This window comes from Acanthopagrus latus, chromosome 12 (genome assembly GCF_904848185.1).
Source record: "Acanthopagrus latus isolate v.2019 chromosome 12, fAcaLat1.1, whole genome shotgun sequence".
Classification (NCBI taxonomy): domain Eukaryota; kingdom Metazoa; phylum Chordata; class Actinopteri; order Spariformes; family Sparidae; genus Acanthopagrus; species Acanthopagrus latus.
This window is the reverse complement of record NC_051050.1, coordinates 23,560,766-23,581,828: the sequence shown is the minus strand read 5'-3', so window position 1 is coordinate 23,581,828 and position 21,063 is coordinate 23,560,766. Positions and strand designations below refer to the sequence as shown.

At 41.3% G+C, this 21,063-nt stretch overlaps 2 protein-coding genes and 1 long non-coding RNA gene across 10 annotated transcripts in view; 2 read left to right on the top strand and 1 right to left on the bottom strand.

Moving 5' to 3' along the window:
- Nucleotides 1-739: 739 nt before the first annotated feature.
- pargl (poly (ADP-ribose) glycohydrolase, like) lies at nucleotides 740-14,779 on the bottom strand. Of its 3 annotated transcripts, XM_037118391.1 has the most exons (17): nucleotides 14,642-14,779; nucleotides 11,792-11,846; nucleotides 7,056-7,411; nucleotides 6,669-6,794; nucleotides 6,450-6,539; nucleotides 6,290-6,361; nucleotides 6,125-6,211; nucleotides 5,868-6,028; nucleotides 5,690-5,769; nucleotides 5,535-5,607; nucleotides 4,453-4,528; nucleotides 4,213-4,360; nucleotides 4,057-4,135; nucleotides 3,869-3,977; nucleotides 3,128-3,224; nucleotides 2,904-3,032; nucleotides 740-2,455 (listed from the first exon to the last, which is right to left on the bottom strand). In XM_037118391.1, exons 2-17 carry the CDS (start codon nucleotides 11,826-11,828, stop codon nucleotides 2,343-2,345), a joined length of 1,833 nt encoding a protein of 610 aa, XP_036974286.1. In that variant the 5' UTR covers nucleotides 11,829-11,846; nucleotides 14,642-14,779; the 3' UTR covers nucleotides 740-2,342. The 3 variants fall into 3 exon arrangements, with proteins under 3 accessions (XP_036974286.1, XP_036974288.1, XP_036974287.1); XM_037118393.1 differs by lacking the exon at nucleotides 11,792-11,846 and having other exon boundaries at nucleotides 14,642-14,761; XM_037118392.1 differs by lacking the exons at nucleotides 11,792-11,846; nucleotides 14,642-14,779 and adding an exon at nucleotides 8,295-8,465.
- Nucleotides 7,789-13,394, top strand: LOC119030637. The gene is made up of 3 exons (XR_005078354.1): nucleotides 7,789-8,013; nucleotides 10,598-10,922; nucleotides 13,137-13,394. It is a non-coding gene; the product is annotated as an uncharacterized LOC119030637 (long non-coding RNA).
- zmiz2 (zinc finger, MIZ-type containing 2) overlaps nucleotides 14,717-21,063 on the top strand; it is a 26,863-nt gene continuing 20,516 nt past the window's right edge. For 2 of the 6 annotated variants that reach the window (XM_037118384.1, XM_037118387.1), the window contains exon 1: nucleotides 14,955-15,305. The gene's annotated coding sequence lies outside the window, so the exon portion shown is untranslated. Of the gene's footprint in view, nucleotides 14,857-14,954; nucleotides 15,306-15,890; nucleotides 15,952-21,063 lie in introns of those variants that run through there. The other 4 variants (XM_037118386.1, XM_037118385.1, XM_037118388.1 and 1 more) reach the window with 4 other exon arrangements.

Here is a 21,063-nt window from a genome sequence, read left to right as displayed (position 1 = left end):
GTACTCAACTATCTTTTAGTGAGGCGCAGTGACTTTTGTACACTTTAAAGTTGTTGACAGTGGATTTTGTTTCCTTCGGGCAGAGCTAGGCTAACTGTTCCCCTTGTTTCCAGTCTTTATGCTAAGCTAAGCTAACCAGCTGTCTGTACAGACCTGAAAGTGGGATCAACCTAATTCTATAAACTGGATTTTAATCCAGCAACTAAAGTGTGATTATGACCACATGACACCTGGCAACCCTGCTACCTGAGATTAATAAATAATGATGATTTGAAATGTTTACATTATGATGGCTGAATGGTTGGAGTAAAGAACAGTGGGGTTATTAAAGCGCCTTCGTGATGTATTTGAGTTAGTGACAGAAACATTTGCGTCTGCCTTCTGTGAACATGTTTCAGTTGAAGAGTCTGCTTGTAAAGAAACAGATGAACACATTTCTGCATGTTTATCAGACGTGAGCAGCGACACAGGGTTGTTTTATCTCTGTATGCAGAGGGAGAGGCTCGCTGCTCGTTCCTACCTTCAACACAAACACACCTCTTTGTTTTTTCTTACATTCTGCTTCAGTTCTTCCTGAAATCCGTATTTATTTTCTCCTCCGTGGTCCACTTCCACGTCCTGCCACGTCACTGTAATCGTCTCCGTTCGTGCCAAATCTAACTGAAAAATTAGTTTGTTTTACTGCAATAAACAAATCATGCCAGCAACAGTAGAAACTCATGCAAAGACACAAGATTCCTCAGATTTAAAGGATGTATTTATTTTCATATAGTGTTGTATGTTTTACTGTTTTCAATAAATGAAGATTATGTTGAAAAGAGCCGTTTGTCTGCCCTCTGTTTGAGGAATTACAACATTTACAGCATGTTTACAGCCACAGCGTTCATTTATTAGAGCAAATACTGATGAACACCCTTCATTTTAATTCTTACAGCAGGACGCTTTATGAGCAGGAGCATGTTTTACCCTGAGGTTTGTCTGTCAGGTTCATCAGACAAACAGACGGGGAGCAAAACAAAGTGCTTCTCTCAGTACAGTTTCAAAAATATATATATGTTTTACACCATTACTGTTTGTCATCAGTACAAACACTAAGTCTAAAAGTGATGAACAAAACATTTCAGCTCTACTCAAACTGAGACAGAGGCGGAGGAAGTATTCAACTCCTTGAGTAAAAGTAATAGTCCACACTTTCCTGTATTAAAATGTTATTATGGATTAGTTAGCTGATTATATTCTCCATTAACTGATTGATTGGTTTGAGCCCGGAGTGACACGTTCACAACGTTTGTCTAGACGGTCCAACATGTAGGGAAGCAGGAAATACACGGTGTAGAGCTGATAGATAACGAGTAATTTAATGAAATAACTGTGAAGCTGGAACCATCAAATGTGTTTACATGACAGACGTATTATTACGTTCTGTAAATGAATCAATCGAACGACACGTTCAGCTGTATTTGTGCATTTACGTATGTTCTGAGTGCAAACGTCTTAATTTGAAAAAGTAACTCGTAACTAAACATGTCAAAAAAAAAAAACTACAGTTTGACAAAAAACGTAACGTAAAGTTCCTTCACTGGTCTGAGAGAAGTCGACAGCTGCTCGCAGTCCGTCTGAGTCACGAAGGTTAATCCATCGTCTCCTGCGTTACCGGATTGTTTCGACTTGTTGGTGAGCCGACAGCATCTTTATTTACACGTCACCACCTAAATATGCTTTTAAAAGTTAACGTTGATCATTATGGTGGCCTGACGAATATCTGACTTCTACTTCTATCTACTTTAAGTCACTTTTATCCATTAACTGGGTCAGTTTGGGAGGATTAATGACTTTTATTTTTATCTATTGTTGATATTGTTGCTGAACCTTTAACACGAGAAGTATCGACACTCCGATACAGAAGGTGGCGATGTGGTGTGATCCACAAATAAACAGAGAACTTAACTCTTGAACTTGAACTCACCACCATCAAATTGAGCTTTTAGAGCTGATTTATAACTGTGTTGGAAAATACGATTCACAATTTACTGTCAGGTCAAGACAACGAAAAAGAAGCGAATCCTCACAACTGACACTCATCTCCTTCACTGCTGCCACCAAATCTCCATCTTTGGTTACAGCTCGGACCGTGAAAACACAACATGCCCGCTTTGATTCCAGCTGTGGATCTTTTTTCTGCGTCATACTGTTTCCGGTCAAATGTAAACTCTCAAATGAATCTAAAAATGTACAAAAAAGCAATAGGATTAAATCTGTACTCCTTCGTTTGTGTTGTAAAAAACATTCCGGTTAGATTTTAGTGCAACTTCAGACGCAGGTGAACGTGGACATGAACGTCCTCACAGGTGACTCTTGGAGGGTCTGTAGTGGTTCCGGATGAACTCAAACAGATCCACATGTGGACCTCGGTGCTGATCAGAGCAGTAGTCCTCCAGAAGGCCAAACAGTTTCCCTGTGAAGGAGAAAGTGGAAATATTAACAACATAACTGGGTTTAAAAAAATGTGATACTGATTGATAAAATCTTTCAGCATCTGTCTGTCAGGGACTTCATGATGCATTCAAGTGCACTGGAAAATGCTTCGTAAACTCAAAACTCTACACTCCAATGGCCACGAAGGTTATTAAAACAGAAACATTCCTATTTTTTTTCTAACTTTACTCTTTTGAAACACAAAGCCCAACATTTGTCATTACTTTCTTGTTCCTTCACGACAGGATTTCTAATAATTCGATGATAAAATCATAACAACATCCTATTTATTCATTCAGATTGTAACCACAAATCACTAAAAACTATTTCTTTTAAAACTGCAACGTTAATCTCAAATATCAAAATCCAGAAATCAGCGCCGACACTCCGAGCAACGTACGAGCCGTCGTTTCGTCCTGAAGACTCACCGACTGTCGTCCCCTCTTTGACCAGCAGGTGGTGAATCTGCTCCAGGTCGCGTTTCAGCAGGTAATCCCCGAAGGTGAAGAAGGCCAATCCTCTCCTCGCCTTCGCTGCCGCCATCAGCTGGATCATAGCTGAACGAGAACACGAAGACAAAACATCGAGACAAGCCTGTCGTTTGATCTGCAGCGGTGAATCAATGTATTGATGGACGGACGGATGTCGGCACCTTTGAGTTGCGGGTCTCCGTTGAAAGCTCCACAGCCCCACTTGCCCGTGGCGATGTCGGGCTCGTCGCTCCCATCAGCCTTAAACCCGCAGTACACCTTCAGGGACACATTAAAGTCACGTAAAAACGTCAACTACGGATTAAACATGAAGTTCCTGCAGAAACACTCAGCAGACAAACCAAAGCCAGACAAACCGTGTGTGCTAAAGTCTGGTTAAAAAAACAACAGTGAATGTATCTCAATATTAATAATATTCAAAAACAGCTTCATGTAGAAGATGCTTATGAAACAAATGTCATGTGATAGGTGTTAATATATTGCTTGTTTCGTTGCTGTTAATTAATTTATTAAGCTTTTTTTGGTCCACTATTAAACGCAAGATGCAATCTCAAGAACCGTGTCCCCACATTTAAATATGTAAGATTAAACTTAAAGTTAAAAGATGAACAGAACTGTGGCAGTTGCACGTTTGCACCTCCGAAAAACCTTCGTCTGTCATCATTATTTTCAGAACGGGTTCGATTTTCAGCGTTTGATCACATCCTTTCCTTGTGTGATCTGTGTGCGTCTGCGTCCCACTCAGGATCAACCGGATCGCAGCGTCTCAACCAAAAACTTGGTTTGCAAAGGTCTTAAACGTAAAGATATCTTACTCGTACCCATAAATAATTTAAATGTCTTTGCTGGCTTATTTTTGCATTTTTTGTCTTTAAAATGCAGTTACAGAGGGAGAAGCTCACCTTGTTGAGCTCCCGTATCACCATCCTCATGCTGTACTGCTGCCAGCTGTGTTTGAAGTGCAGAGCGTCGATGGCTAAGATCTGCCTCTGCTTCCGACCCCACTTATCGCTGTAAAGATCGGATCAGAACCGTGAGAAAAAAAACAAATACATTCAGATCGAAGAGACGTAAATGGAGTGCTCGTTACCTTGGGAGGTGGTCTTCGTAGGGACCGGCCCACTCGAAGGTGTCGCTGAACCCAGTGTAACAGCTGAACTGCTGAGAGCCTGAAGAACAACCGAGGGTAAAAAAAAAAAAAAACGCCCGAGAGAAGAAACAACACGGCGACATTTTCTATTCTCACCTGTGATGATCAGACACTCGTTGTCCTCGAGTCTCTCGGTGAAGAGGCGGGAAACAATGAGCTCTGGATTGATGAGGAACAGGATCTCCTCCTGCACCAGACCAGCGCCCAGAACACCTCCACCGATCATGTTGCAGGCGAAATCCACCTGCACACACACACACACACACAAAGGAAACGTCCCCATCACCTCTGGACTGAAACAGCTGGAGTTCATCAGCGCCTCAGGTGTGTTTTTACCTGCAGCATGCCTGTACCTTCAGTCTCGATGGCGCCGTCTGACGCCACGTGCAGTTTGTGCATCGTCTCCTTACAGCTGCAGCAAAATAAAAGAAATTAGATATATTCATCGACACAAACAAGGACACAGAGGACACATTTTACTAGCCGTGCTAGCAGCAGCAATTTGATCCGATTTGATCAATCGCTCAACAACTATTGGATGGATTGCCTTTGAGTTTGACGGAGATTCGTGGTCTCCAGAGGATGAAGCCTTCTTTCTTTTGGGTGACTCCTGACTCCTTTTAAGTAGCGCCGTCATGCATTTTCAAATTTGTGTTTTACAGTGAAATATCTCCAGAAATACTGACTCAATCAACGTGAAATTTGGTTTGAATTTTTAGATATTTATTGATCCTTTTCATCCGGCGCCTTCGTTAAATCCAAAACTTTAATTTGTGCGACACTTTCTGTCCAAATACCTGCAGAACCAAAGACATTATCCTCAACTGTGCTTAGTGTTTGTGTTAATGAGCACATGTTGGCATGCTAACATGCACAAACAGACAATGAACATTAACATTACACCAACTTAAAGGAACAGTTCATTCAAAAATGAACATTCAGTCGTTATCTTCACACCTTCATGCTGATGAAGTTTCATAGTCCACAGAACATTTCTGGAGCTTCACAGCAAAACAACTTTCTCCTAAATATCTAAAGCAGCTGGAGACTTGTTTTAAAACATAGAAAAACGTCCAAAAATAAATCTTAAAATGGCTCCGTACGGCTCGTCCAGCATAACCCCACCCGCCTGAAGCCACGAGACCCCAAACTGATTTGAAAAGATGTTATTTACAACCTCGATGTGCAGTCGAGCTCGTGTCCTCTTCAGACCGGGTGCATGCTAACACCGTTAGCTTAGCAGCAGCACTGCAGATTTCAGCTGATAAAAAGGTATGAATAACGTCTTTTCAAGCCAATTTAGGATCTCAGGGCTTCCAGAGACTTTGACTACGCTGGACGAGCTGTACGAAGCCCTCAGATTTATCAGAAGCACTCTGTAACCTGTGTTTTAATATTCTAAAAATAAAGATTATTACTTTCTCCAGGTGGATATGTCCGTGTCTCTGAGGCAGCGCCGCTCGAACGTCACCAGTCCCGTCAGTCTGGATCCTGCAAAGACATTAACAAGCGTCACGGATCTTCACTGACGCCTCACAGACGGGATGACGACGAGGATTTAGCGTCAACTCACTCTCATCTGTAACCACGTTAAAGTAATGCATGATGGCCCTCAGCTTCTCTCGCTTCCGCTCTGACCACTTTCCAAACAGACTACATGCAGAATGAGAATCGAGAGTTTAACATAGAGACACAACACGGGATGGAGAGTGTGCATGTGTGTGTGTGTGTGTGTGTGTGTGTGTCCTGACCTGCTGAAGTTGATGCTGGGGTAGTTGTGGTACTCTGCGGTGGGGTTGGTGGTGTTGCGGTGAGGGAAAGTGCAGAAAAACGCGTTCGCAAGCAGGCAGGATATCTGAACCTGCGACAGCGTGATGCTCGCGGGCCTTCCTCTCTGGAGCAGCGGGATGGCCTGAAAACACGGACACGCGCTCCGTCACCACCACCACCATCATCATCATCATCATCGCCAGCCTGAGAGTCGCTGCATCAAGGTGCTTTTTCTTACCTTGCCCACATAATCAGGCAGCTTCAGGGCCAACTTGGCGATCTTCGGAAACAGCGCGGGGAAGTAGTTTTCTTCTTTCGGGATGCACTGCAAAGAAAAATGATTTATTTATCGTTTATTGCTGTGACGACTGAGTCAAATTAAAGTCAACACAGGGACGCTGACCTTCACAAAGCTGGACAGGGCATCAAATGACCACTGATCTTTATAGGTCGGGTTACATTTGGTGATCGCTTCCTGACGAGGGGACAGTTTGAAAGAGACAGATTAGACAATATTTGAATAAAAATGTAGAAATGCTGACGGTTCCTGGCGGCTCACACACCTCCACATCTTTAACGCTGACTGTCGTCTTCTTCGTCAGACCTTTGAGGTGCTTTTGGATCTCGTCCCACCGCTTCACTTTAGTGGGCATCTGTGGACAGAACGGAGTCAAACTAGGACATAAACTTTAAGGCGGTTTGTAGCCGAGCACGCCGACAAATCTTCGTTTTTCTTTGCAAAACTACACCAACACAAACCAGGTGGATTATCTCAGACACACCTTTGGAAATCCCGTCTTGACGATAGCAGAACTCGCCTCTGAAGACGGCATTTTCACAAAGTTATTGTTCCACATGTCTCTCCCTCTCTGGGGTCTGAGTCCATCTCCCTTGTTGAAGGAATCCACCTGAGGAAAAACAACTCCAGTCATATTCAGCAACAAGCACATTTTGCAAGAAGTACTTTTCCTGCTTTTAACAAATCAAACTGCTCTCTGTGAAAAGGGTCTATTGCTGCTCACGACACTCACTGGTCAGCAAATGCTAACTTCAGTTAACGTCTCTGCAACACGGAGCTAAAATTTGGACCTTATCTTACAAATCTCCCCTTTTAGATGCGAGTCGAGCATGAAATGGACTGAGAGGAGGGTGAAAGGAGAAACTCTTACATCAACGAGGACAGTGTGTGTAGTGCTGAAGTCCAGGAGTCCCAGCTGTCTGTTGCATTGTGGGAGACGTTTCAGATCGTCCAGCTTACAACACGATGAGGAGCCGTCGTCCCTCTTGTCTCGCTTTTCATGACCTACAGCCCGGCTAGTGGAGGGTGAGGAGGCGCAGCAGGGTGAGGAGGAGGTAGCGGTGCAGGAGGAGGAGGAAGAGGAGCCGCCGTCCCGACTTGAGTTCTCTTTTGGTTTTTTCGTCATGTCTTGCTGGTCAGACTTGTCAGACTTGTCAGCGTACTGAAACTGCATCAGGTCTCTCACCTGAGAGCTGTCGTTGCGGCAGTGAGGCTTGTCTGACATGTCTGCAGGTTAAAGACACAACAGGACAGAAGTTACTGACATGGACGATATTTCTTCAGCCTGACTGAAATCATTCTGCTCGGAGTTTCTAACTGTCCACTCAAACACTGAATACAGAGATTTGAATGAGAATGCAACTTTCTGACATTGGTAAAGTGGTTGGTCCGACCGGAAACAAAACAGGAGAAGAAGAAGTTTGTTTCTTTTTTTCTTTTAAAGATAAATTCAACTCGTTAATTTGTCATTTTCAAGATGGACCCACATCGTGAGTTCAGGCTCTGACATGGACTCAGAGTGTCAGAGTCAAAAGTCTCCCTCTGAAGGACATCTGTGGTCAAAGCTAACTGAAGCTCACGGCTTAATAGAGTTCAAAGACTATTAAAGTTAAAGGTAGAATCAGAAGGATTTTTGTCGCAGCTGTTCCTGAACGCATCACAAAGACAGTTGATTGTTGAGTCAAACAGAGCGTCAGAAAAACAAGCACCTACACATAAGACTGTGTTTCTGGGTCACCTGACCCGGGTCTGACTGCACACAGACCCGGACCTGGACCAGGATTGGGTCAGAACAACTTATGATGTCATACACCTGTGTATCAGTGCAGGTGAGAGCTGAGGAACTTTTCTTTTCCTACAGATGAAAGTGAAAACAAACTGATCACTTTTCTTTGACTGAAGAGGGATTTTAACACTCGTGTACTTTTACGCAAGTGCAGTATTTTCGCTCAGTACTCTGAATACTTCCACCACTGTTAGATTAGATTCCCACGACTCTTTATTTTAGAGACACAGCAGAGAAAATCTGACTCCACTGACACAATCTGACCCAACGAGCCTCGCAGTCACATTTCAACACACGAGATTAAATGACGTAAGAAACACTCACCTCTCACCAAAGAGTAAAACTAATGTAACGAGATTATAATCTATTACAGTTTGCATGGACGGACACGCAGTCTGGCAGCCGAACACACGGACCGAAGTTAACTTTCACTTTGACGCGAAAACGAAAGTAATGAGAGCTGCGCAGGCGCAGAGCGAGTCTGCGTGTCTGACTGATCAATGAGGAAATGTCAGCGAAATTAAAGACACAGAATCTATAATGTCCCAGGGAGGATCCCGTAGGAATGAAAGGGCCATCGTGACAAACTAATGATTTTAATATTGACAATATTAATGATGTCATAATGTCATAACTATTTATTTTTTTTACATAAGTGGATAAACAAGCTGCTCTCAGGGGAAAATAAAGTCTCAGAACGCTGTTTGAAGCTAGAAAGGTGGCAGGGTCCGCCACATGTAGACAAGGTAAAACAGTATGAAATTGTGTTGTTCTTTAATGGACAGTTAGTTTATTTAGTCGTGACAAACAAAGAAAGTTTGTTTAGACATAAAAAATAATCAGTCAGTGAAGATTTTCTCTCTTCTGATGAACTTTTCTGCCCAAAAACAACAGAATGCTCCTTTAAAAACTGGTTTTACAAAGCTCTGTTTTAAGTGGCGTCCAGATAAATATTCTGATTTTAAATAAGAAAAATTAGGTTTAATGCCTCCAAATACTTTTATAGGTCACATTAGCTCAATTAGTTCCATATATAATGAGGATGACGGACACGTGAAGCACTTTCAGGTGTTTTCTGATGTTATAAAACAAGCTTAGAAAGATTTTTGTGTCACAGCTTGACAGGCTGAACTCACACTAACCTAATTTATTAACGGGGCACTATGTAGCTTCGGAGAAGAAATTTAAACTCATTATTTTAATATTTACAGTTTAATGAGGTAGTAACACAAACTCTGAATGATTTACTTCTTCCACAAGAGAATAAACAAGAAAGAAGAATATGTGGATGTCTCAAAAGACTTCTCACTAGGTTTTTTGCACCTATGCAGTAGAACTGCCCGACACCTGTAAACACACTTTAATGTGGAAAATTGGTGGCATTACCCTTTAAATGTGTTATCGACAGTGGTGGAAAGAAACAGAGATATATACAACAGATATTTATTAAATTACTTGAAGCACACAAGCATTTAAAGATTAACTTGAGTAAAAGTACAAACGTGTGTACATCAAAATACATCTAAAGTACCAAAAGTAGAAGAAGACTGTTTGGGGATCATATATATCTAATTATTTTCATTATTGATGGATTTATATATTAAGTTTCTGTGTGTTAACGTTTAATCTGCTACTGTGGTGGAGTTTGACTTCTGGACACAAGATGGCAGCAGTGAGCCAGCTGTGACGAGTCTGCAGCAGATTCCACAAAACCATCAATGAAATAATAATTTACATTCTTACATTTAAGTGGGAAATATCGTGTTTTTCACTCCACTAACATTATCTAATTAACTACTAACTAAGAACAGACTTTAAGTATTTTAATCGCACATACATTTTCTATTTTAGTCTTTTACATGAGTCCAATCGAAGGGTCACATTTGGTGCATTTTATTTCCATCATATAAATTAATGCCAACATATATATGAAATGTATGTGTATGTATGTGTTTATTCCGTTAAGATAAAGTTGAGGGCAACTTCTACATAAACGTGTGTTTTTCGTGTGTTTATTGTTCAAGTACTGGATATAAAAGTTAATGCTTTTCAAATTGTCTCCTGTAAAAACTCACACATCGGGTTCTTTATTTGACACACTGACTCAACATTATAGAGGGACTGATCCTATATATTAAATGTATATTAATATCATTTAATATGAGCCTTCACACTGAACGTGTAGGTGTAATTACAAAAGATGTTGTAGTCATGATATGTGTCGGTGATTAATGTGAGAAGACAGAAGAGGAAACAAAGATCTGGTGCATAAATGTGCTTTTATTTTGTAGCACTTGCACCTTAACTTTGGCCTGTTTTTTTTTTTCAAGGGAGTGTTTAATAATTTGACCTCGTTGTGTAACACACAAGCAAAATATTTTGGAGAACCACTGATTTAATCTTCAGTAATTCTCGGTATTACACAAGCTGTCTCTCCTCAAAGCAGCTCCAGCTGTTAATAAATACTGTGCAGAGGAAAAGTCAAATGGAAACACTTGCATAGATGTACTCAATTTACTGCATGCTGGAGTCAAAGTATTCACAGTAGCTGTCCAGCTGTTCCAGATGTTTGGATCAGTGCACCTCCAGGAACATTTCATCTACATGTCTGTGTCATTTCTGCCCAGATCAGAGCGGAAGTGAAGTCTGAGTCCGTGGCACCAGATGGTCGTGGGAGTAAAAAAAAAAAAAGAAAAAGAAAGAAAATCAGGAGGTTGAAGGACAGAAGGACGACTGGAGTTTGTGCTAATTGCGACAAACAGGAGTAAAAATACTCGAGTGCATCACATCGAGTAAACGCTGAACAAATGGAGGGTCACGCAGATGGCCGAGCTGGATGACGAGATCTACATCAGCAGGATTTTATGGGAGAAGAATCAACTGGCCGGAGCTGCAGAGGAGGAAGCGCTCAGATCGTTTATCATCCGGCACAGTGGAAACACTCCCAGACAGGTTAAAGCAGTTATTTAAACAAAAGTGACAGTATTCATGATGCAGAAAATGGCCCCTGTGAGTGGATACAGCGATGCGTTAAAGGAACAGTTCGCCCCCCAAAAAATGAAATTTCAGTCATTTTTGCAGTCAATGAAACATTTCTGGAGCTGCAGAGTTCTCCTAAACAACTGAAGCAGACGGAGATGTCAAGTTTCCAGACATCCTTAGATTGAAAACTTGATTTGAAAAGACGTTATTTGCACCTTTTTTTAGGTTGAAATCTTCTTTGTAGCCGCTAAACTATCAGCGTTAGTCGGCACAACCCGTCTGAATCAAGTCTCCATCTACTTCAGTTGTTACGCAGAATGCCACAACTCTGTTTTGCTGTGAAGCTCCAGAAATGTTTAGCGGGTGACGAAACTTTTCCCTGACTTTCCGTCAGCATGAAGGCGAGGAGATAATGACTGAATCACATCGTGTCGAACTGTTCCTTTAAGACACCACATCACCCGGCTCCATTGTGAAGATGTGAAGAGAGAAGTGAGGGGAGAGGAAAAAGTGCCATCTTGCTTTCTCTCTTTCTCTAAAAAAAAAAAAAAAAGTTCATCCATTTGATTATGCTCTTGGGACTGTTATGTGGAGTTCAGGCAGATGGTTCACCATATTGCACACTAGCAAACACGCACACACACACATGCACACACACCTATTCCATGACTGTGTGGGTGTTATTTTGAATATTCATGCATCAAAGAAGTGCTGAGGAGAGGAGGCATGACATGAGCTGCAGGAGCAGAAACATCGGTCACAGCCACAGCAGCCCTGTCTCCTCACTTTCAGGCCTTTTTAAGTCATCCCTGTGTTTCTGCAGTGTTATGTGTGCATACCATTGTAGTGACTTCTCTTTGGCAGGAGGCAGAACATTCCAGGGAAATGGCTGACCTAGAATAACACACACACACACACACACACACACACACAGACGCAGGATGACTGAGGGAGTGAGGTCCTCCACCCTTTCGTTGCCCAAGCGCTCACTTAAACTGCTGCTTCCCAACAGACACATGACGTTTCAGGCGGAAAAGCTCCCACACACACACACACACACACACACACACACACTGTACAGTACACGCTGCTGTGATAGCGGCGCACATGACCATCATCTCAAAACCTCATGACAGCGTCTGGCCCCCCCAGCTACTCTGTGTCTCCATTGTCATGTCCTGGAACCATACAAACTGTTATTTTCACCCCACCGTCATTAATGACCCCTCCAGGGCTCAGTGCAAGAAGAGGACCGCAACTAAAGATGGATTACTGACTCATCTTTTAGGCATGAAAATGTCAGATGTCACTAAATCTTTTAAATGCTTTAAAATATACTTTTAAACTCAAGCAGCTTGTCACCAGTACAAAACTTTGGGATTTGATGACTGAAACGATTAATCGATTATCAAAATAGCTGTTTGTTGAGTTTCCATCAATCAAAAAGTCCAAAGTAACGCCTCAAATGTCCATAAAACAGAAAAAAGCAGCAAACTGTGACTGATTTTCATTGTCGATTCATCTGTTGATTATTTTCTTGAGGAATCGATTCACTGTGTGGTCTATAAAATGTCAGAAAAATGGCAAAAAAATGTTGATCAGTGTGTCGTGAAGCTCAACATGACGTCCTCAAATGTCTTGTTTTGCCCACAACCCAAAATATATTTAACAGTGATCGAGGAGGAAAGAAACCACAAAACATTCACATTTAAGAAGCTGGAATCCAAGAATTTTGACTTTTAAAGAAGAGATAATTATTTGTCGTAAAATGAGATTTTTGATAAATACTCATCAGTAATGTGAACATAAAGACTAAATAGGTAAAAACAAGTATTAGAACAAGTACAACAGTCTGGTTTGAAGTTTACCGTTTCAGTTCGATAACCACATTTGAGAGATCACTGCAAAACAATGTGTGTTTATGTTTAATGTATCAGCCGATATATATAAATTGTACATTTCTACAAACTAATATCTGTACCAGCATCTGTCACAAACACTGCATATCGGTGGGTCATATCACGATATAACAATATTTAAAATCTAATACAGTATTCTGTGGTCTCACATCATGATAACGGTATAAAACTGATATGTTATTCAGTCTTTACAGTGTATGATTTTGTCATCCTGATCGTCTGTGCTCTAATTCAAACGACATCTATTTCCTGTCTGTCCGTCCAGAAAAAGATGTCCCCCCCCTCCTCCTCCATCTCTGAGGTTTCTTTAAGGATTTATTATCATCAATTCCAGAGGCGAAGAAGGATGGATGGTGTTTCGTGCTGTACGGGTTGTGAAGCCCCTCGAGTCAAAATGTGTGATTTATGAATAAAATTGACTATTTTATCTTCGCCCACACCAAAAAAATAAAATAAAATAAAAATCCAGGAGCGAGATGAGCCACATTCTTAAATCTGAGAGCGCAGCCAGCTTTGTTTTTACTCCCACTAGTCCTTGATTTCAGTTGTTCCCTCTTTGTCTCCTCCACCCTCCTCCCCCTCCTCCTCCTCCTCTCTTCTCCTTTTCTTTTTTTTTTTTGTTGTTGTTGTTGTTGTTTCTCCTGCTGGAGGTCAGATTGTTGCAGCACTGATGGTTGTTCAGTATGAGAGCCAGCGCAGGGTCAGGGCTGCACACTCTCAGGCTTTGTGTGTAGTTATGTCGAGGAGGAGTCAGTCAGTCCTGTGACATTGTGAAATGACTGCAGTAGATTGGAAATTGTGTGTAAAGCGTGAGTGTGTGTGTGTGTGTGTGTGTGTGTGAGTGTGTGTGTAATTGTACTATGCGGCAGGTCGTGGGGGAGGAAGCAGCAGCAGCAGCAGCAGCAGCAGCATGTGGAGTGTAGAGGTGGTGGTGGTGGCGGCGGAGGCTTTGGTGGTGGTGGTGGGGAGTGATATGGATAGTGTAGAGAGAAAAAAAAAAAATGAAGAAATGGGAACTCTCGGCACCTGTTTCCAGGGCAACAGAGGTCTGAAAAACACAGGCAGGTTGGACTTTTTATTCTCCACGCTGCACTGCCCTCTGGCAAGATACTGCAGACACCTCTAATGACTCCAAAACACTCGCTGCCGGCCCTGCTGCTGAAACACTGCCTGGCTTCAAGTGACACACACACTCCAACACACACACACACTCTCTCTTTTGCTCTATGTGTGTGTGTGGAGCTGATATGTGACGTGTATGCGTGTGCTGCAAGTGCATGATGATGATGATGATGATGGTGGTGCTGTTGTGAGAGGAAACCACACACCATGTTGAATGCATGGATCACACATGTGTGATAATTTACAGGTGACGTCATCGTCTATGACACCCTCCCCACACACACACACACACACACACACACACACACCCTGTCGTCTCTGAAATGATCTGCTGCTCTGGTCTGCAGTCAGTCAGCCTGACTTGTAGGAGGGAGGGACAGGAAAATGCCTTTCTCTGTGGGAGACATTAGCCCTGTGATCTCATGAATATATTATAGCGGGTCATTGTGCAATGAGGAAGGTATACTGAGCTGCCAGGTTATGGCCTGCCCCCAAACACAAGACTGCAACAAGCTAATTAACTCGGGTGGTCTTTTAACAGTTAGCCTCATAGTTATTAGATAATAACACAGTTAGAGGAGAGGGGGGAGATTGTGTGATAAATAACGGCAGGATAATTGCATTTAAAGTGTTAAATAGTGCACTTACTCTCTATACCAGTCTGGGGCGCGTTAAGAAAGGAGAAGCCAGCGTTAAATATATTATTAATAGTCTTGACAGCGCTCGACAGCACGGTTATCAGGCAGCCTTGTCTTGTTAGCCCCGACTGCGACACTAGCAAGCTAGCTCGCTCGCTAATGCTAGCTAACTTAACTGTCTACAATCGAGCGGCTCATCGTCTGGCAGCCGGAGCGGGCAACGAGGTAAGCTTCTTCCCCCCCTCTCCCCTCTCCCTTCCGCCCCCCATTACGGTATTTACTCATCAAGCTAGCGCCGTTAGCTTCTTAGCTAGCGCTTTTACGCTGCCGTTGTAGCTCAGTGTTTTAACGGCAACGCGCGAGGAGCAGCCGTTAAACAAACTTAACGGCTGCTAAGTAGCTTTGAGCGGCTAACGGTGCCAGCAGCAGCAGCAGCAGCAACACAGCAGCAGCAGCGGCAGCGTGTTAAAGACCCTCCACAGCCTACAGACCTCCAAGACAACCACAGATAATTCAAAGTTAAAGCTAAAAAAGGACATTTTTTAAATTTTTTGTTTTTACACTCCCGGTTCCTTATTATTCTCGTGTGTTGCGGGGAACTGCAAGCTGAACATTTATCTGCGTTTGCCAGGCAGCTCGCTCGCTCGCTTCGCCTCAGTCAGACAGTCAGTCAGGTAGGTGAAAGAAAAACATCTGCTATTCTCATATTTTAGTGATGATGGGTAACAGAGACACACAGAGAGGCTGCACTCCCTCCACAGCAGACACACTGCTCAAAAGGCTTTGTTCTGTTCTGCTGCACTATTTGAGCAGCATGTCTCTTTTTTTCCCCTTGTGTATGTGTGTGTGTTTGTGTTGTTGCAGGTAGAGATTTGCATGATTTGCATTGGTCTGAGCATCATTTTATCAACACATAAGCAGCCACATCAGTGAAAGAGAGATTCTGTGTTGAGGTTTTTTTTTTTAACACAAGATGATCTGGTGCTCTGGAGTTGTTTTTTGTTTTTAAGTGTAATATGCATGGGTTTGTACTCGGGTGCCTTGTTTTTCCCTCCCTGGCCATGACTTCCTGGATGTATCATGGGTACAATAACATGTTGCCTTAGCTCGGGGCCAGGCTGAGTTAGTTTGGGGTCAGTGTTTACATGGAAAAGGCAGATAAAGAAGGTGGAGAAAAGACTGAAACTGCAGAGTGAAGTGAAGGGTTTTGTGTTGGCTGATACAGACACCGATATCTGTAACCACGGCGACCGATAATCGATATTCGAAACCGCTAATCAGCTGCAGTAAAAATGTCAGAATTTGGATTCACCACTGAATGTAAGTACAATTTTGGCGTAGTCGTTTGATAACTTTAGTTGATAATTACTTTTCAGATTCAGATTATTAAGTGTTGATCGGGAATCATAGAGTGGCTCATGATGCGATTCACGATGCGTTGCCAACGATAACGATAATATCACGATACAGCGATTCTGATTGCTTGACCCCGTCTGCTCCATGATTTTAAACCAGACCAACATGGAGGCTCGTTTGGAAACTTTCTCTTATGTTACAGAAACAGTTCACTGAAATGTATTTTTAAGGCGAGAATGAAGCGATACAGTTGGATAATCAGTCTTTGTCACACTGGATTCTCCTCAATTGCTTGAAGTTATAGTCCGTGTCTTTGGATGAAGGGTTGTATCAGGGACTTATCCGGGCGGATGTAGCTCAGGAGGTACAGCGGGTTGTCTAGCAATTGGAAGGTAGCTGGTTAGAATCCCAGCTCACCCAATTGCATGTCGAAGTGTCTTTAAGCAAGATACTGAACCCCAAATTGCTCCTGATGGGCAGTTGGCGCCTTGCATGGCAGCCTCCGCCATCAGTGTATGAATGTGTGTGTGAATGAGTGAATGTGGTAAGTATTGTAAAGCGCTTTGAGCGGTCAGTAGACTGGAATAGCACTATAAAAATTCAAGACTATTTTTCCCTAGTCAGTGTGTGTGGAGAAGCAGACATGTTTTAGCCAACTGAAGTAAGTCCCACTTTTAAAAACATATATCTTAAGTGTACGCTGTATTTTTGGTGCTTTACGTTGCCGTTAAACAGTCTTTTCCTTTGGCACTACATTCTGCCTGTGTGTAGGAATACGGACGTTGTACAAAAAGACCTGAGCCATTCCTTTTTTAAAGCAGCCTGGACCTCAATTTCATGCAAATGAGGGAAACGCTACTCTACGAATCGAGACTGCATCGCACAGCTGCTGACATAGACAATGAATGTGAAGCCTTTTAATTGACAGATCCTGTCGACACGTACCGTAACGCACAATTTGTCTGTGAGTTTTCCTGCGCTGCTGCTGCTGCTGGAAAGGCTAGAAAAAGCTCTCCTTTGGTTAGAGTAGAAACACTCCGGCAAAATGTATGAATTCTCAATAATTAATCAGTTATAGGTCCAAGTGCCGAAGAGCGGCATCTGGATTAGAGCCCAACAATTTGATGTGAATTTTTAGGAGATGAAATAAGTTTGTTTTGTCTATAAAGTGGTCAGAAAATATGTTGGTGAGTGTTTCCCACCAAGATGACTAGAGATGTTCCGATACCATTTTTTCCCTCCCGATATTGATTCCAATACTAGTGCTGTGGGTATCGGATGATACTGAGTACCGATACAATACCAGTTTGTTATGAAATGGTGTCATGGTGGTAAGGCCTGGCTCAGGTTAAACACTTTCGTAAAACATGAGTGAAAACAGCAAATGGAAATGAAACGTGTTTTTAAATAGAACAGTATAAAACAGTAGTGCAACAGCAACTTAATTAAATAAATCTAGGAATAATAAATGCAGCCACAGAATTGTAAAATAAAAAATGCATTTAAGCAGAGCAGTATAAAAAAAATGAATTACGTGGTATCAGATCGGTGCCTGGACTCCGGAATTCGCCGATGCCAGCATTTTTGGCAGTATCGGAGGCATTTCCGATACTGGTAGCGGAATCGGAACAACTCTTAAGATGACGTCCTCAGATGTTTTGTTTTGTTATCGCATTCTTAAATTAATTTCTTTCAGCAGTCAGACAGAGAAAGCACAGATAACGATAATCAAAGATGTGGAATATCAGTCTTTCTGTAGGCGAGGCTGCTGCTGCACGACTCAGCAACCTTCTTACAGGGAAGACCTTTTTAAGACCATCTTTCTACTGTAAGATGTTTCCTGCGCACCTCGTGCATTATCAGTATCAGCCTATTCATTGACCCAGACCTTGATCCTGAAAACTCGAGTAAGGCACCTGTAGCACACAACACACTCCACACCACACTTTACACCAGCCAGCACATGTTGTGTATAGAACAACAAGTAACAGGTCCTGCAGGTCTCTTCTTCACAGTCTATATGGCTTTTGTCAGCGTAAGACAGGTTTTTTTTATCATCATATTGACTGCTGCTCTTCAGTATTTAAAAGTCTATTAACTGGTAATCTCTCAGATCCCATTGAGACTCTTAATTAGTGCTTTATTAAAGGTGGGTGCTGCACAGATCGGCCAGTTAAGTGTGTGTATTGTATATTATGTTTTCCCCCAGCAGCCAGTGGCCTTCATCACTGATTAACTTATTCAGAGAAATGCTTTCAATTTGCCGACATTAACGTTAGCTGACAGGATTGTAAAAAAGGTGTTTTCCTCACTTCCGTGTCAAAACACTTTACCTGCTGAGTGTGTGTGTGCCAAATGAAATAATGGAGTAGAGCTGGAAGAGTCGCTAATGAAATGTGTCGTTGATTTGAATTGCAAACATTTATGGCAATTAATTTGATTGTTTAAGTCATTTTTCAATCAAAAATAAAACCTTTTATTTGTTGTGGTTTCTCAGCTGTGCAGGTTTTATGCTTTTCTGTGAAATTAACATTAATATCAATATAAACATGAATTAGTTTTCAAGTGTCGGTGTCACTGTTTTGTGACATTTTAAAGATCTAATGATTAATCAGTCAATGGAGACAATGACTGGTAGATTAAATCATAACGATACTAATTCATGCTGACACAACAGTCTTGTGATAAATCTTTTCAGAGAGATGTTGATCCAGCCATCGCATCATTTCAGAGGATGTTGTTTATGTTACAGCAATTTATCGCTTAGTTGTCAAATATTTAATTAATCGGTAAGTGTTTTCACAATCGATTAATCAGTTTGACTAATCTTTTTAAAAAGAATTATCTGAGTCAAACCTCTTAAATGTGAATATATTCTGTTTTCTTTCTTCCTCTGTGACAATAAACTGAATATATTTGGGTTTTGGACGAAACAAGACGTCTGATGACGACATCTTCCCCATTTTATGACATTATAGACCACACAACTAATCAGTTAATCAGGAAATCCTGTCAAGAGTCCAGATCTTTAATACAAAGTAAAAAGTAGCATATATAACAATAATCATGAGTTTTGGGTGCTGATACCAATCAGTATATCAGCCAATACACACACATTTTTTTCCTAATAATTCCTTGAATGTGGTGTGTAATTTGTGCAACATGTACAGAGATTCCAATGACTCTTGGATAGACCAATATGGGCCGATAATACTCAGGCTCTTCCTCACAACATATATATTCCCTGCTTATTGTCAAACCTCAAAATTATTAAGTTTACTGTAATTTAAGCCACAATAAAACAGCAAAGCCTCACTTTTAAAGGTGCAATATGTAAGAATTTGTATTAAATCCAAACAAGGGATGGTATATGAGCAGATTATCGGCTACCTGCTGCTAAACATAGCTGACTTTATCTATTTAGCTCAGTTAGCCGTGCAGCTAGCAATCTGGGCGAGGAGAGAGTTATTCTGTTGATAACTTTAGCTAATGTCTTTATGTTTCAACTAAAAATACATATTATGCTTTTTGATTTTGATTGATTGACAAATCTATTAATCGTTTTAGTGCTAATTTTATATGTAAACATATATTTGTTACAGTAACTAGTAACCAAAGCTGTATAGTAAAGAAAAAACTTCAGTATTCCCCTTATAAAAATTTGGTGGAATAGAAGCATAAAGTAGCTCAAAAGTAAAATACTGAAAAAAAGTTTGTATACCTCCGATATAAACACACAGTAGTCGGTCAGATGTGCTCTGCTTTCCAGCAGTGAGTGAAGTGGTGTCGCTGCAGTCAGAGTGCTTGATGATGCGGCTCAGAGCGACTGGCAGCTGATAAATTATGTAAAGTGTGTTTATTTTTTATTTGATTAAGTAGCAGAGGGAGAATTTAATCATCTTTACTGACTAGCTGCCAACCTCTCCTCCCCTCGAGCACTTCATACATACTTGAACATTAATAGCTGTTAGTCAAGACTTAAAATTGATTATCAGGTTAATTGAATTCGATTGTAACAGCAGCTTTAAACTGATGTCCAGAGACTACACTATGTTTGGATTAGAGTTAATAAGCTGGGTAAGCTGCTGTCTCACAGCACAGTTAAGGTCTAAAATCAAGATGAAGAGGTTGATGTGATGACAACATTTAATTATGAGTTAAGTTGTAGTTGTCATATTAATGCTGATTACTGCACGGGAGTTTGAACTGTGTCTGTGTTAGTGCAGGTGCAAATATCACGGCTGATGGCGTCCAGGAAACTTTGTTTAGATAAATTCGGGATGCTCTTGTTAGAATATTTCTCTCCTGATTCTGATACCTAAACTCTGCATCTCTTGGTTGAAACTCTGAACCCCCAAATAAAACCTTTATGACAGCTACTTTACTTTATCTCGCTGGGATAATAGTAAAAACATTATACATCACATATTGTTGTGCTGTTAGAACCTGCCCTAACTCAGTAAATGTAAACTTTATCATGTCAGCGACAAAGAAGCAAAGAAGAAGTTGGATTAAGCCGATAAGATCAGATAAAGATTAGAAAGGAAAAAAAGAAAGTATTTCGGTTTGTTAACCACAGTTTGCAAGTAACAATTAGTTTCTTTATCTACTAATCTCATAATTAGTTCCGTGATTAATTGTTTACTCCAACTGTATTTCCAAAACTTTACTCTCTCTAATCCTAGAAAACAAAGACGATGAGAAACTGTTCACTTTCAAGCAGCTGGACCCAGTATGGTTTTTACATTTTTACTTTGTTGCTCATATAGTTCATCACCAGACAATGACTCAGCAACTGTTTTACATTTGATTCATCGTGTCAGTCATATTACAAGAAAAATAGCCAAACGTTCGCTGGTTCGAGACTCTCAAATGTCCAATTGTGAGAATTTTCTGCTTATTGAGTTCTGTGAACTGAATTTGTTTTCGGATTTGATCTGTTGGTTCGGCAAAACAAAAGATAAAAAGATGGCACCTTAGACTCTGAGAAATTATGTTTCCAATATTTCAAAGACTTTGAAAAAAGGTCAGAATGACTAATAAAGACCTTGAGAGACGTTTAGACTGAGAGAAATC